At 74.0% G+C, this 15318-nt stretch overlaps 4 protein-coding genes across 4 annotated transcripts; 2 read left to right on the forward strand and 2 right to left on the reverse strand.

Moving 5' to 3' along the window:
- Nucleotides 1–4565: 4565 nt before the first annotated feature.
- AURANDRAFT_64657 (hypothetical protein) lies at nt 4566–7829 on the forward strand (the record flags this gene model as incomplete). Its single annotated transcript, XM_009039318.1, has 1 exon — nt 4566–7829. The coding sequence occupies one exon, from the start codon at nt 4566–4568 to the stop codon at nt 7827–7829; it is 3264 nt and encodes a 1087-aa protein (XP_009037566.1).
- A 974-nt stretch (nt 7830–8803) lies between these two features.
- On the reverse strand, nt 8804–9613 carry AURANDRAFT_27485 (hypothetical protein; the record flags this gene model as incomplete). Its single annotated transcript, XM_009039504.1, has 1 exon — nt 8804–9613. One exon carries the CDS (start codon nt 9611–9613, stop codon nt 8804–8806), a length of 810 nt encoding a protein of 269 aa, XP_009037752.1.
- Nucleotides 9614–10032: 419 nt separating this feature from the next.
- Nucleotides 10033–12902, forward strand: AURANDRAFT_64659 (hypothetical protein; the record flags this gene model as incomplete). Its single annotated transcript, XM_009039319.1, has 2 exons — nt 10033–12251; nt 12413–12902. 2 exons carry the CDS (start codon nt 10033–10035, stop codon nt 12900–12902), a joined length of 2709 nt encoding a protein of 902 aa, XP_009037567.1.
- Nucleotides 12903–14481: 1579 nt separating this feature from the next.
- AURANDRAFT_27566 (hypothetical protein) lies at nt 14482–14962 on the reverse strand (the record flags this gene model as incomplete). Its single annotated transcript, XM_009039503.1, has 2 exons — nt 14482–14650; nt 14706–14962. 2 exons carry the CDS (start codon nt 14960–14962, stop codon nt 14482–14484), a joined length of 426 nt encoding a protein of 141 aa, XP_009037751.1.
- Nucleotides 14963–15318: the final 356 nt, after the last annotated feature.

Genomic DNA, 15318 nt, shown 5'->3' on the forward strand with positions numbered 1-15318 from the left:
GCCGCTGATGCCGGCGACGGCGCGGCGCTGCTACCTGAACCAGAAGCACACGGGCGTCGACGGCTTCCCGCTCACGTGCCACGTGGGCAACTGCCTCTACAACGCGTCGCAGCACAACAGCACGCCGCCGTCGATCGTCGACGACGACGTCCACTTCCGCGAGCCGCGGCCCCAGCGCGGCGTCGTGCCCCAGCTCGTCGCCCTCGGCGCCGCCGTCCTCGCCCTCGCCGCCTCCGCGGCGGCGCCGAGCTCCGCGACGAGCGCGGCGCCGCGGCGCCGGAGCGGCGACGTCGCGTAGGCCGCCGCCGCGCCGGCGGCGAGGGCGAGGACGGCGGCGCCGAGGGCGACGAGCTGGGGCACGACGCCGCGCTGGGGCCGCGGCTCGCGGAAGTGGACGTCGTCGTCGACGATCGACGGCGGCGTGCTGTTGTGCTGCGACGCGTTGTAGAGGCAGTTGCCCACGTGGCACGTGAGCGGGAAGCCGTCGACGCCCGTGTGCTTCTGGTTCAGGTAGCAGCGCCGCGCCGTCGCCGGCATCAGCGGCTCGCTCGCGTCGAGCTCGCAGGAGAACGTCGTCGCGGGCCCGTTCCAGAAGATCTCCGTCGGCTGGCAGCCGTCCTCCGTGCCCGCGGCGCAGCACAGCGGGTTGTTCACGTGGTAGCGGTGGCCGTGCATGACGTCGTCGTCGTCGCCGTCCTTGGGCTTGCAGCAGCCGAAGACCGACTTCTTGACGCACTCGTTCTCGCAGACGTAGTGGTGCTTGCACGGGTCGTACGTCCACCCGGGGCACTCGTCGAGGCCCGCGGGCGGGCAGTCGATGGCCGTGGCGCCGCAGGTCAGCGTCAGGCATTTCTTCGTATCGTCCCAGGCGCAGACGTCGTTGGCGTAGGAGCAGCCCGTGAGGTTGCCCTCGAAGTACGCCGCGTAGTCGTAGAAGTTCTGCTTCGGAAAGTGCACGTTGTCGTCGCGGAACGTGCCGAGGCGCCAGGCGACCTCGGCGCGCTCCGCGAAGGCGACGACGTCGAAGGACGCGCCGGGCAGGTCCGTGTACCCGCAGTACGCGTTCTCGATGCCCGAGCCGCAGGGCACGCAGCTGAAGCGCTTCCCGACGTCGAGCTCCTCGGCCGTCGGCTCGACGAGGCCCGCGGTGCAGTTGTAGGCGTCCACCGTCGTCCCCGTCTTCGGGTCCCGGCGCGACGGGCACGCGGCCAGCGTCTCGCAGACGTCGCACGCGGTCCCGTTCCAGCCGTCGCAGCACCGGCCCCACGACCGCTCGAAGACGGCCGCGTCGCCGCGCGCGGGCGCGTTGAGCGCGGCCCACTGGTCGTTCCCCTGTTCGGCGCAGGCGCAGGTCGCGCAGTTGTCCGTCTGCACGTCCTTGTTCCCCTTGGCGCTCTCGAGGTACGCGAAGAGCGTCGCGTTGTTGGCGCAGGTCGGCGCCGTCTCCTTGGGGTGCGCGCACGCGGCGGACACGTCGTGGGGCACGACGGCGGCCGACGCCGCCGCGAGCAGCAGCAGCATGCGGCCGTGCGACGAGGGCGCCATCGCAGCGGGCGAGGCCGCAGCGGGCGAGGCAGTGGCCGGCGCACGCGCAAGGCGCGATCGGCCCCGAAGAGAAGCATTTCGTTGCCACAGAAAGATCACAGAACGTGTACGTCAAGTTGAAGTGGGCTGCCCATGATGGAGAGCCCGCACTTGGCGCTGCGCTCTAGGCTCGAGTGATGATGCGCGCGCTGCTCGCCGTCGCCGCGCTGGCGCGCGCCGCCGTCGTGAACGTGAGCTTTTCCCGCGGCGGCGCCTGGAGCCCGTCGCCGCTCGAGGCCTGCGTCTACGAGCCGCACCATTTGAAGAGCGGCAAGATCCACCACATCTGCCACTGCGAGCAGGGCACCTGGACGCCGACGGTCGGCGGGAACGCGACGCGCTTCGCGGAGGACGCCTGCGGGCTGCTGCGGAGCGAGCGGTTCCACTTCCTCGGCGACAGCATCGTCGAGCAGATCGCGAACGCGGTCGGGAACAAGTACCTCGAGACCTGCCGGGGCAAGCTCGTCCACAACGAGATGAAGCGCGCGACCTCGTGCTCGCTCGTCAACTACGTCGCCCACGGCGCGTCCTGGGGCGCGCCCTGCCTCGCGAAGGCGCTCCTCCCGCGGCGCGGCGCGGGCGTCGTCCTCCTCGCGACGTCCGGCGCCGCGCACACGGTGCACGAAGCGCCGCTCACGGCGGCCTACGCCGCGGGACTCGCGGCGCTCCGCGCCTGCAACGGCGACGGCTGCGACCGCGCCGCGCTCGCGGCGGCGCTCGACGGCCTCGCGGCGCGCGGCGCCGTCGTCGCCGCGGCGCCGCCGAGCAAGTTCCACGACACCGTCACGGCCTACGCGGCGCAGCTGCGCGACGTCGCCGAGCGGGCCGGCGCGCGGGGCGTCGTCGTCCTCGACGCGCCGCCGGCGGGCGAGCACTGCGAGAACGCGTCGACGTGGCGCTGGCGCTCCGACGCCGACCGCGAGAAGCGGCGTCCTGTGGCCGTGATGATTTTCGAGAGATTTTGGGTGGGAAAACAATGAGAAATCGTCACCGTCATGCTTGGTAGGCGAGAAGTTCGCCTACTCCCAGTACGGCTACCACTGGCACGCGATCCCCGGCGTCAACGCCATCTTCGCGGAGATCATGGCTGCGACGTTTGAGTCATCACCGGTGCCGCTCACCTACGTCGGCGGCTTCGACGCGCTAGCGCTTCGCGAGCGCGCGCACACGGGCCACTTCGGCCTCACGCGCGACACCATGCAGAAGCCGTCGGCCTTCGGCGACTGGCCGGACTGCGTCCACTGGTGCGGCGGGCCCCTCAACGCCTACGCGGACCTCGTCCTCGGCGGGCTCCGGGCGATCAGGGCCGTCGCGCGAGCGTAATGTTTTTATCCGGGCGGCCGGCCGGTGGCGTTGTCGCCCCGGGTGGCCGCCGCGAGGCTCGCTTCCGCCGCGGCCGCGCGCGCCTCCGCGGCCGCGAGTCGCTCGCGCAGGCGCGCGTTCTCGGACTGCAGCGCGGCCTCCGTCGTCGCGGCCTCCTCCGCGGCGCCGACGGCGCCGCCGCAGAGCGCGCCGAGGAGGCTCTGGATCTCGAACGCGGAGGCCACGAGGAGCTTCGAGGGGTCGCTGACCTTGAGGATGACGCCGCGATGGATGCCGAGGTCGTCGCCGCAGCAGGTCGCGAGGAAGGGCTGCGCAAAGTGGCGCTCGAGGACCTCGGAGCCGTCGACGAAGGCCGCGCCGCGCCGCGCCGCCTCGGCCTCGGCGGCGGCGTCGTAGGCGCCGAGGATGCCGCCGTCGTTGCAGCGGCCGAGGCGGTTGTTCGAGAGCCAGACGACCCTGCGCGCGGGCACGCCGAGGGCCTCGAGGCGCGAAAAGGAGCGGTTCACGAGGGCCGCGTAGTCGTCGCGCGACCGCGGCGGCTTGTCTATCTTCGCGGACTTGGCCGTCGCGTCCCAGGGCCCGAGGTGGAGGTCGTGGACGCCCGACGCGACGACGACGGCGTCAATTTTATTCGCGTTGTCGAGAAAGAGGTCCGCGGCCCCGAGCTTGCCGTCGACGAGCGCCGAGAGGCCCTCGCCGCCGGGCCGGTTGCACGGGTTCGTCGCGCCCGTCCACCGGTGCTGCAGGAGCACGTCGCCGAACTTGGCCGAGAAGCGGCGGTTCTCCGCCGGCCGCGCGCACTTGTTCTTGGCGCCGTAGGGGCCCGCGCCCTCGAACTTGACGGTGACGCGGTCGAAGGCGAGCGGCTTGGAATGGTACGGCGCCGTGTGCTTGAGCTTCATGACCGACGCGAGCCGCTTCAGGTACGACGCCGCGCTCCCGCACTGCTGTGGGTTGGCCGGCCGCGCGTCGTCGCGGTGCTTCCCCGCGTTATCGCGGTGCTTCCGCTTCTCCCGCCGCGTAGGCTTTTTCTTCTGCCGAGTCTCCACCGCGAGGCGCCGACCGCACTGCGTGCCGTCGCCAAAGAGCGTCATGACGAGGCCGTGCACGACCTCCGTCAGCGTCGAGTCGCCGAGGAAGACGACCCGCTTTTTCGCGAGGCAGGACCGCGCCGCGGGCGCGTCGAAGAGCCGCTGGCCGCACGCGAGGCGCGACGGCACGAAGCCGGGCCGCCACCGCGCGTAGGCGCTCTCGGTCTGCACGTGGTCGCAGAAGCCCGCGCCGAGCTTCTTGACGTAGTGCTGACCCTCCGCCGGCGGGGGCGGCGTCGCGAAGAAGTCCAGGATGCCCTCCGGCGAGCCGTCGCAGACGTCCGGCTCGCAGCGCTTGGCCGTGGCGTTCCACGCGATGAGCCCGCCCGTCGCCGCCGTGGCGCGTTCGCACGCGGGGTTCTGCGTTTGTGCGACGCAGCATGCGACGCACAGCGATGCGGCAAGGCGCTGCATTAGTGCATTATGATTCTTTCAAGTGGGCTGCCCCATTGCGCGCGCGCGCGCCGGCATCTTCGACATGTTGAGGCAAGCCTCCCAGTTTATTACCACTGCGATTTGAGCAGCGGTGCGCGCCTCGTCGTCCGCCAGCAGCACTTGGTTGCCGCCATGCACTCGGCGCACGTGACCTACGGGTCGCTGCCGACCACGTCGACAGCACTGAGCCTCTGCGTCGACTACGCCGCCGAGTGGTGCGCGGGCGAGTCGGCCTACGAGGGCGACCTCTTCGACGACCCCGAGCGCGTCGAGGCGGCGCTGCGGGAGTCGGCGGCCGTGGGCGTGGCGCCGGCGTCGGCGGGCGTCGCCGAGGTCGTCGCGTCGCGGCGCGACGCGCTGCGGCTCGTGGCCAAGCCCGTGGAGCTCCGCGCGGACCCGGAGTCGGCGAACTCGGAGCGGTGGCTGCTCCCGCAGCTCTCCGGGCTGCTCGGCGCGCTGCGCGGCACGTCCGGCTGCGTCCTGCTGTCCGCGTCCAACGGCGTCGCCTTGGCCATCTGCTGCCGCGGCGACGGCGGCGCGGTCGACGAGGACCGCGAGGGCGACGACGCGGGCGAGCTCCGGGGCGCGCTCGGCTCCGTGTGCTTCGACCCGGCGCCGCGGCCCCTCTTCCGCCTGCGCGGCGCGTCGGCGCTGCGGTTCACGTCCGTCCGGGGCCTCCAGCTCCACGTGCTCGCCGTGCTGTCGTCCGTCGACGACGGCTCCGACGACCGCGCCGCGAGCCTCGCGCTCGTCGTGAGCCCGCGGCGCGACGACGGCGCGCGGCTGCGGCGCATGGAGGTCGACGCGACGCGCATCCGCCGCGCGGAGAAGAAGCGCGCCATCGAGCGCCAGCGCGCCGAGGTCGCCGCGCTCCGGTCGCGCGTCGCCGCGGGCCGCGGCGCGAAGGCGCCGCGGCCGCCGCGGCCGCCGCCCGCGTCGCCGCGGAAGGACGACGCGCTCGCGCGCGACGCGGCCCGCGACGCCGCCGCGGCCTTCGACCGGCGCGTCGCGACGCCGACGCGCGAGACGAACCCCGTGCTCGCGGCCGTCGACGCCGCGGCCGTCGCCGCGGCGGAGCGGAGCGACGAGACGCGGCGGAGCTTCGAGGCGCTGGACGCCTTCGACGCGCCCGCGGCCGCGGCGACGGCGCTGCTCGCGAGCGTCGAGGGCGAGGACTTTGCGCGCTTCGGCGCGCGGCTCTACGAGACCATGCGCGGCGCGGCCGTCGACGGCGCGGACCCGGGCCGATGGTCGACGGCGGACCCGGCGCCCGGCGACGCGCGCGGCGCGCCGCGGTCGACGCTCGACGCGGCGTCCGCGGCCTGGGAGGCCGTCGCCGCGTCGAACGTCGACCCGGGCGACGGCGCGTCCCGGCTCCTCGCGAGCGTCGAGGGCGAGGACTTCCTCCGCTTCGGCGCGCGCCTCTACGAGACGATGCGCGCGGCGACGGTCGACCTCTCGCTCTCGTCCGCCGCGGGCGCGCCGCCCCGGGCGAACCCCGTCGTCGAGAGCGTGACGTCGCTCCCGCCGCCGCCGGCGCGCGTCTCCACGGCGTCCGCGGCGGGCCGGCCCGTCCACGACCTCTCGCTCTCGTCGCTCTCGTCGCACCACGTCGCCGCGGCCGCGCGCCGCTCGGCCGCGGCGCCCGACGGCGACGCCGCCGCGGCCTCGGACGCGCCGTTCCCGGCCGACGCCGCGTTCTCCGTCGACGCGCCGGCCTGGGCCGACGCGCCCGCCGCGGCGGGCGCGCCGCCGACGCGCGACGACGACGGCGACGCGCCGCTCGAGGAGTCGTTCCTGTCCGCGACCGCGGGCTCCCTCGACGCGTCCGGGTCGCCGCCGCCCTACGCGGCGCCGGCGGGCTACTTCCCCGACGACGCGCCCGGCTTCGACGACGCCGCCGCGGCCGCGCCGCGGCCCGAGGACGCGCCGCGCTACGAGGACGCCGCGCGCTACGCGGAGGCCATGCGCTACGACGAGGACCGCCTCGACGTCGCGACGCCCTTCCGCGCGGAGCGCGGCGGCGACGACGGCGTCGCGCTCGACCGGACGGACGCGCTCGGCGACGCGGACGAGGTCCTGCTCCAGTCCGCGGCGCCGCCGGAGCGGACCTCCTTCGCGCCGCCGGAGCGGACCTCCTTCGCGGCGGAGGCGTCCGCGGCGGCCCCGTCGGTCCCGGACCTCGGCGCGGTCCTCTCCGCGGCGCTCGACGAGCCGGGCCGGACCTCCTTCGCGGCGGAGCCGGAGCGGGCCTCGCTCGCGGCGGAGGCGCCCGCGCCGGAGGCGGCGGCGCGGTCCATCCCGGACCTCGGCGCGGTGCTCTCCGCGGCGCTCGACGAGCCGGGCCGGCCGGCCGCGGCGCCGCCGTCGCGCGGCGCCGACGACGCGCAGCGCGCGCTCCTCGCGGCGGCGGCGAACGACGAGACCGTGCGGACCGCCGTCCTCGACTACGTCGCGCGCCACGCCGCCGCCGCGCGCGCGCCCGCGGCGCCCGCGGCGAGCGCGGCGATGCCCGCGGCGATGCCCGCGGCGCCGCCCGCGGCGCCGGCCGCGGAGCCGCCCGCGCCGGCGTCGCTCGCGCGGGACCGCGTGCCGCCCGCCGGCTGGGCCGCGACCTTCGACGTCGTCTCCGGCGGCGCCGCGCCCCTCGAGCGCGAGTACCGCCGGGGCGAGCGGCTGCCCGCGCCGCGGCGGCCCGGCGCGGGCACGCCGCCGCGGCGCGCGGCGAGCTCGACGGCGTCGCCCGCGTCCGCGCCCGCGGACGACGCGTCGGACCCGTTCCCCGAGGCGGCCGCGGACGCGGAGGAGGACGCGCGGAAGGCCCGCGAGCGGCTCGCGCGCATGGAGCGGTTCCAGCGCGAGCGCGCGAAGAAGGCGCGGGCCATGGACGAGCGGCGCCGCCTCGAGAAGGAGCACGCCGCGGCGCTCCGCGCGGGCGCGTTCGCCGACGACGACGACAACGCGCCGGCGCCGCGGCGCCGCGACGCGCCGCCGCCCGCCGCGAAGCGCCTCTCGAACCGCCGCGCGCTCACGAACGCGCTCACGCAGATCTGCCTCGCGGGGCCCCACTGCGCGAACCAGCTCAACCTCGCGCTCGAGGCGCTCGACCGGTCGCACGCGGACAACCACCTCGTCGTGCTGAAAGACGACGCCGTCCACACGTTCCGGGGCCTCTACGCGCTCCGCCGGGGCCGCGCCGCGGGCACGAGCGGCGGGCCCTTCGTCGACGCGGAGAAGATCTACGGCCGCGGGCCCGCGCGCTTCGGCGAGGAGCACGTCATGAAGTTCCTCAAGTTCAACTCCGCCGCGCGCGCCTTCACGCCCCTCCCCTCCAAGTCCTTCTCCTTCACGACGGACGCCGCCGTCCTCGCCCTCCGCCCCAAGCAGGCGTACTGAGCTAACCCCTGGAGATCTGGCCACACGTGTGCACGTGCACAGCTGCGCAGTGAGAGGCCGCGCGCGAGCTTACGCGCGGGGCGCCTACTCGTTGTCCGCATCGCCCTCCTCCGGGTCCGGCGGGATCTGGCCCGCGCCGCCCCACGCGCCGAGCTCGGGCTTGGGCCCCGCGTGCTTGATCTTCCGCATCTCCTGCCAGAGCCACTTCTGGATGTGGTAGTGGCCCTGGGTCATGGCCGTCTCGATGGGCTTCGCGTGGTCGCGGCAGTTGAGGAAGGGGTCCGCGCCGTTCGCGACGAGCCACTTGACCGTCTCCTCGGCGCCGTTGTACGCGGCGAAGTGGAGCGCGGACCATCGCGTCGTCACGGTCCCGTAGGGCTGCTCGTTGATGTCCTTGATCTTGCCCGCCTCGAACATCTCCTTCATCGTGACGAGGTCGTCTGCGCGGGGGGGAGGGGGGTCGAGGAGCGCGCGCGGTCTCGCGGCGCGGGCCGACGCGCTCTTCTCCGCGGCCGTGATGAACGCGTGGATCGGCACGTCCTCCTTGTCCTTCTTGTACGTGTCGAAGACGCGCATCTTGTGCTCCTCGGGCTGCGTCGGCTGGCACATGCGCCAGAAGTCGATGGCGCCCGGCGGCGGCATGTGCCCCGGAGGCACGTAGTACCTAGCATGGTCGCGTCGATCGGCGTGTTGTGCGCGTGGACGGCGCGAGCACGAGGGCGAGCTCGACTCGCGATCCAACGCACCGGTTCATGTGATTCCTGGGCTCCGGCATCTTGGCTCGGGGCGGGCTCTAAAGCCTCCTACTTGGCCGGCGCGGCGACGACGAGGAAGGCGTGCTTCTTAAAGCCCGAAAGCGGCACCAGCGTCCCGAGCCCACTTGGGGAAACTTGGGCTGCCGACGGTGCATCTTTAAACCTTGAACATGTGAATGAAGTTGTGAGTACGCACCCAGGGGGACTCAAGCCGGGCGTCTACTTATCGGGGAACTCCCAGCCCGCCGCGTCCATGAGCGCGGCGACGGTGTCGTCGGCGTCGCCCTGGAGGAACACGTCCCGGGGCACGGTCGCGTTCTCGGAAAAGTCGAAGCCGTAGTCGCCGCCGCGCGAGAGGCGGCTCGGGAGCATCTCGCCGACCTTCTCCCGGTTGATGAGCGCGCGCGGCATCGCGCCGAGGTCGACGAGCGACGCGAACGGGTGGACCTCGAGGCTCGTGCCGACGACGAGCAGCAGCTCCGCGGCGTCGAAGTCCGGCTTCAGCGTCTCGAAGAAGCGGCCCGGCAGCGCCTCGCCGAAGAAGACGATGTCCGACTTGCAGAGGCCGCCGTGCTTCTCGTTGAACGCGGCCATGTCGTCGCCGAAGAGCGCGGCCTCGAACTCGGAGACGTCGACCTCGAGGCCCGTGTCCACGCACGTCGCCGTGTCGAAGTTGCCGTGCGCGGCGACGACGCGGTCCGCGGGCACGCCCGCTTCGCGCTCGAGCGAGTCGATGTTCTGCGTGTAGCAGCGGATGAGCTGGCCCCGGTCGGCGAGGAGCCTGACGAAGTCGTGCGCGAGCGTCGGCCGCGACTCGCGGCCCGGCCAGAGCGCCCGCGCGAGCTTGTAGAACGGCGCCGGGTTCTCCTTGAAGAAGTCGAGCTCGAAGACCGCCTCGGGGTACGGCAGGCCGTAGCCCTCGAGGCTGTCGTAGAGGCCCGTGCCGGGCGTGCGGAAGTCCGGCAGCCCCGCGGCCACGCTCGCGCCCGCGCCGAGCATGACGACGCACTGCGCGCCCTCGCGCAGCATCGACGCGACGCCCTGCAGGTCCCGGCTCGGCAGCTTCGGCGCCGCCGTCGACGCGGTCCGCACCGCCGGCGACGCGCCGCGCGCGAGCGCGCAGGTCGCGATGGCGAGGCCGCGGCGGCGCATTGTTTTGGCGTGGAGCGAAGACGCGTTCGCTCGAGGGCTGGCCGACGCCGACGACTTCGCTCGAGGGCTGGCCGACGCCGACGACTTCGCTCGAGGGCTGGCCGACGCCGAGCTTGCGCGCGGACAACTCGTCGAGCTGGCAGCCACAGCTCGTGTGCCAAGCCTCAACACCTCCTCAAGGAGCCAAAGTTGCAGTCCCGAAGCATGTGTGGGCAATAGGTGTGGGCAGCCTAAACAGGTCTCCCGAAGCATGTGTGGGCAATAGGTGTGGGCAGCCTCGACCTCCACGATAGCAGATGGGCGCCGGCGCGTCGTCGCGGGAGGCGGCGCTGTCCAGCCCGGAGAAGGAGCCGGCGAAATGCCGCCAGCCGAAGCTGCAGAGCATCTCGTTTCGTCGCTGCGACCTCCACGCGTCGTCGGGCGGGACCTACCACCATCGCGGTGCGAGCGAGGTCGCGGCGGGCGCGGCGAGCCCGCTCGCGGCGGACGAGGCCGAGGCCGCGGGCGACGACGAGGACCCGGCGGCGCGCCTGGACCGGAGGGCCGTCGAGGCGTGGGCGGCGGACGCGGTGCTCCTCGGCGCCGCGGGCCGATCGCTGACGCGGCTCGACCTCAGCGAGGGCTGCGTGAGCGACCGCGTCGCCGTGGGCCTCGCGGACGCGGCGCGCGCGCGGCCCGAGCGCGTCGCGAGCCTGACGGACCTCGACCTGTCGGGCGGCAGCAGCTTCGCCGAGGGCGGCTGCGTCGGCTTCCGGGGCTGCCTCGCGCTCGCGGACGTGCTGCCGAAGGCGCTGGCGTCGCTCACGGCCCTGCGCGTCTCCGGGCACCACGTCGGCGCGCGCGGCGCCGCGGCGCTCGCGGCGGCCCTGCGGAAACACCCGTGCCTCGCGCGGCTCGACGCGCAGCGCTGCTTCCTCGGCGACGCCGGCGTCGAGGCCCTCTGCGGGGCGGGCCGCTCGCTCGTCGCGCTGGACCTGAGCCACAACTACTTCAATCGCGCCGGCTGGCGCGCGATCGCGGCGTTACTCGAGACGTCCACGCGGCTCCGGTCGCTCGCGCTGCGGGACGCGCTCGCCGATCCCGCCGCGGGGAGCCTCATCCAGCGCGAGTGCCGGCCCGGCGGCGCGCTGACCGCCGCGGACGTCATCGACGCGGCGGTCGCGCTCGCCGGCGGCCTCGCGGGGAACAGGGCTCTCACCCGCCTCGACCTCGGCGCGTCCTTCGACCGCGAGGCCGTCGCGGCCATGGGCCGCATCCCCGTCGGCGAGGACCTCGGCGTCGAGCACGTCGCGCGGGCCCTCGCGGCGCACCCGGCCCTCGAGGCGCTCGCGCTCGGCGTGGACCGGCGCGACGCGCGGTCCGTCGCGGCGCTGCAGCAGCTCGCCCTCGCGCGCGCGACGCCGGACCTGCCGGCGTTCCGCTTCGCGTTCCCGCTCGGCCTGCCGGAGGCGGAGTTCGTCGCCGGGGCGACGGCGAACGCCGAGGGCGCGGTCTACGGCGCGGAGATCGCGCGGACGTGCCGCGCGGCCGCGGAGACGGTCGTGCACCGCGCGCCCTGGCTCGAGAAGTTCCGCCAGGACCTCTACGAGCCCCTGGCGGACGCGCTCGCGGCGTCGCGGCGCCGCGCGGACGACGTCAAGTACGGCCGCCGCGAGGAGGCCTGGAACAACGTCTTCTTCAACGAGGACGACGCCGACGACGGCGCGGACGCCAAGCCCCGGCGGTCGCTCCGGGCCCAGGCCGACGACTTCGCCAAGGCCGCGCGCGCGCGCGTCGAGGACGCCGTCGACCGTTACACGGACCGGCGGCGCGCGTCGGCCGTCGCCGAGGCGCGCGACGCGCAGCCGACGGACTACTACGGCAACGGCGGCTACTGGCGCGCGCTCCGCGTCGACTGCCGCGTCGGCCCGTCGGGCGCGACGGCGCTCGCGCGCGGCCTCCTCCGCGCGCCGCGGGACCTGCCGCTGCGGTCCCTGCGGCTCTCCGGCGACGTCGGCCCCAAGGGCGCCGCGCGCCTCGCGGCGGCGCTGCTCGATCGCGACCGCGGCACGCTCGCGGACCTCGACCTGTCGCGCAACGGCCTCCGCGACGCGGGCCTCGCGAGCCTCGCCGAGGCCCTCGCGGCCCAGGCGCGCCTCGCGTCGCTGGACCTCTCCGGCAACCGGCTCAAAGGCCCGGGCCTCGCGGCCGCCTGCGACGCGCTCGCGGCGGCGCCCGCGGCCGCGCGGCTCCGCGAGCTCCGGCTCCGCGACACGCCGGACCTCGGCGCGGACGGCGCCGCGGCCGTCGGCCGGCTCCTCGCCTCGCCGCGCGCCGCGGCCGCGCCCGCGCTCGACCTCGGCGGCGCCGCGCGCCTCCGGCCCAAGGTCCTCGACGCGGCGCTCGCGCCCCTCGCCGCGCTCGACCGCCTCGGCCTCGACGCCTGCGGCCTCGACGCCGCGGGCGGCGCCGTCCTCGGCCGGCGGCTCCCGCCGACGCGGCGGCTCGTGGTGGACGGGAACCCGCGCCGCGCGGCGTCCTCTTTCGATCGCGCGGGCGCGCGCGACCGGGAAACGCGAGCGCGACCGGGAAAAGCGAGCGCGACCGGGAAACGCGAGCGCGACCGGGAAACGCGAGCGCGACCGGGAAACGCGAGCGCGACCGGGAAACGCGAGCGCGACCGGGAACCGCTCGCAGGCTCGGCCGCGACGGCGTCGTTGGCCTCGCGGCCGCGCTCGGCAAAATCGTCGAGCTCGACGCCTGCGACGTCGACGCCGACGGCGCCGCGCTCGCCGCCGTCGCCGACGGCGTCGTCCGCGGCGGCTCGCTCACGGGGCTCCGCGTCGGCCCCGTGGACCGCGCGGACGACGCGACGGCGCGGACGCTCGAGCGGCTCTTCGCCGCGCCCCGGCTCCGCTTCCTCGACCTCTGCGGCGAGAGCCTCGGCGCCGAGGGCGCGCTCGGCGCCATCAGCCGCGACGCGCGGCGCGCGACGGCCGACGCCGACTGGAACGCGCTCGACGAGGGCCGCGGCCGCCAGCACACGGGCCGCGTGCCGCCGCGCCGCGACGCGAGCCGCGAGGCGGTCCTCGGCGCCGACGACGCGTTCGACCTCGAGGACAACGCGCGCGCGAGGCCGCGGTCGCCGGAGATCGTCGCCGACAACCCCCTCGCGTCCCTCGTGTAGTAATATGGTGTGTGTGCTTCTGCCATGAAACGTGCCAAAAAAAACGCAGACAAGGGCCAAGAGGGCAAAAAAAACGAGCAACACTCGGGATTCCAACGTGGTCACCCACCGTAGTACTAACCAAGCTCGATCCGGCTTAACTTCGCTGAGCTGACGGGAAGCGGTGCTCTCCGAATGATATGGTCGCTCGTGCTAAGTAGCGATTTCAGACTGGCTATAAACCCCTGCATCAAGCAAAAGCGGGTTGGATCGGCGGGCAGCCGCATTCCGGATTGTCACCAGGGATCATCCCGGGCGCGAGTACTCGAGTCCACAGTTGTGGACAACGGTTCAGAGGTTGGTGGATAGCGCGTTTCTGAGTTCTACCACAGCGAGTAGGGCGTTCGTCGTACAATCACGATGCTCCGCCTCTCGTCGATGCTCGCGCGCCGCACGGTCAACGTCGCGCCGCGGCGCGCGCTGTCGAGCAGCGACACGGTCATCGTCGGCGTCGCCGAGGCGGAGCAGACGACGAAGCAGGCGCTGCGGATGATCGGCTGGGACGAGGAAGACGCTAGCCTACAAGCCGCAATCATGACGTCGGCCGAGCTCTGCGGCAACAACCAGGGCCTCGTGAAGATGTTCCAGCCGCAGCTCATGGCGCCCGCGCCCGGCGCGGGCAAGCCGACGGTCGAGCGCGACGCGCCGGCGACCGCCGTCGTCAACGCCAACCAGGCGCCGGGCATGCTCGCCGCGGTCCGACACCGGCGTTTTCACGCGCGGCGCGCACCGACGAGACCCCGTAGGTCACGGCCGCGGACCTCGCGGCCGACAAGGCCGAGGCCGCGGGCGTCGCGATCGTTTCCGCGTACAACACGTCGACGTCGTCGGGCCAGCTCGCGTACTACGTCGAGCGCGTGGCCCGGCGGGGCATGATATGCGTCGCCCTCGCGAACTCGCCCGAGTTCGTCGCCGCGGCCGCCGGCGGCGACGCCGTCTTCGGCACGAACCCGCTCGCCGTCGGCGTGCCGCGCGCGGGCGAGGCGCCCTTCGTCTTCGACATGGCGACGTCGGCCATCGCGCTCTTCGGCGTGCTCACGGCCAAGGCCCAGGGCGCGCCCCTGCCGCCGGGCGTCGCCTACGGCGCGGACGGCGCGGAGACGACGGACGCCGAGGAGGCGCTCGGCGGCGCGGGCGCCATCGCGACGTTCGGGGGGCACAAGGGCGCGGGCCTCGCGCTCTGCGTCGAGCTCCTCGCGGGCGCGCTCTCCGGCGGCGCCGTCCTCGGCATGGGCCCGCCGAAGAAGGAGGCCAGGAACTGGGGGCACGCGTTCGTCGCGATCCGGCCCGACGCGCTCGTCGACGACTTCGACGCCAAGGCGTCCTCGATCTGCGCCGCCGTCAAGGCCTCCGGGCCCGGCGTCCGCATCCCGGGCGAGAGCTCCGCGAAGACGGCCGCGGCCCGCGTCGCCGCGGACGAGCTCCCGATCCCCGCGAAGATCTGGGCGTCCATCCAGCACACCGCGGCCAACGGCATCTAAGGGAGGGCGCCTAACCGTGGTGTCTGGGCCTCGCCTCCCGAGGGTGTTTCATGACGCGCTTATTTGGCCGCGACGCATACGACCTCGAAGAGGATCCCGGGCCGCGCCATCGGGGCCTCGACGCACGCGCGCGCGGGCTTGTTCTCGGAGTCGATCCAGTCGTTCCAGATCCCGTTCATTTCTGCGAAGTGATCCATGGATTTCACGTAGATGGTCGCCGACAGCAACCTGCGGCGCGGCGTCGAGGCGGTCGAGGCGCGGCGGCGCGACGCGCGCTCTCGACGCGGCCGCGCGCTTCGACTTGTCCGTGCCGGCTTCGTCGAGCAGCGCGTCGACCTTGGCCAGCGTCGAGCTGACCTGGTCCGCGAGCGGCGCCTCAAAGTCCGCAGGAACTTGGCCGGAGAGATAGACGGTGTCGCCGTGCATCACAATTTGACTCATGCGCGGGTCCTTGGTGCCCAGGCGCGTGATGGCCAAGGCGCGGTTCTGCAAGAGGATGAAGGCCGTCGCGCGCGCAACGCGCCGCGAGACGCTGAACATCTCGACTGCTGGCTCGCGTGCAAGGGTGCAAGCAGCCTTCAAGTAAAACGCTCGCTGAAAACAAGTTCTTGCCACAACCCGTGATGCAGTGCCTCCTCCGCCCGCGCAGCCACCGCTGGTCACGCCGCTGGCTGAGCAGCTGGCGCGTCGCGAAGACCCGCGTCGCGCTGCCGAGCGCGCCCGGTTTCACGGTCGAATACGCGACGCACCCCATCGCGAACGCGAACCCCCAGGCGCCGCCGCTCGTCGCCATCCATTGCAGCGGCAGCTCGTACAGGCAGTGGGACGCGCTCGCCGAGGCGCTCGCCGCGACGCCGCACGTCGCGTCGCAGATCGTCGCGCCGAACCTCTTCGGC

Source organism: Aureococcus anophagefferens, assembly GCF_000186865.1.
Source record: "Aureococcus anophagefferens unplaced genomic scaffold AURANscaffold_11, whole genome shotgun sequence".
NCBI classification, from domain to species: Eukaryota; class Pelagophyceae; order Pelagomonadales; family Pelagomonadaceae; genus Aureococcus; species Aureococcus anophagefferens.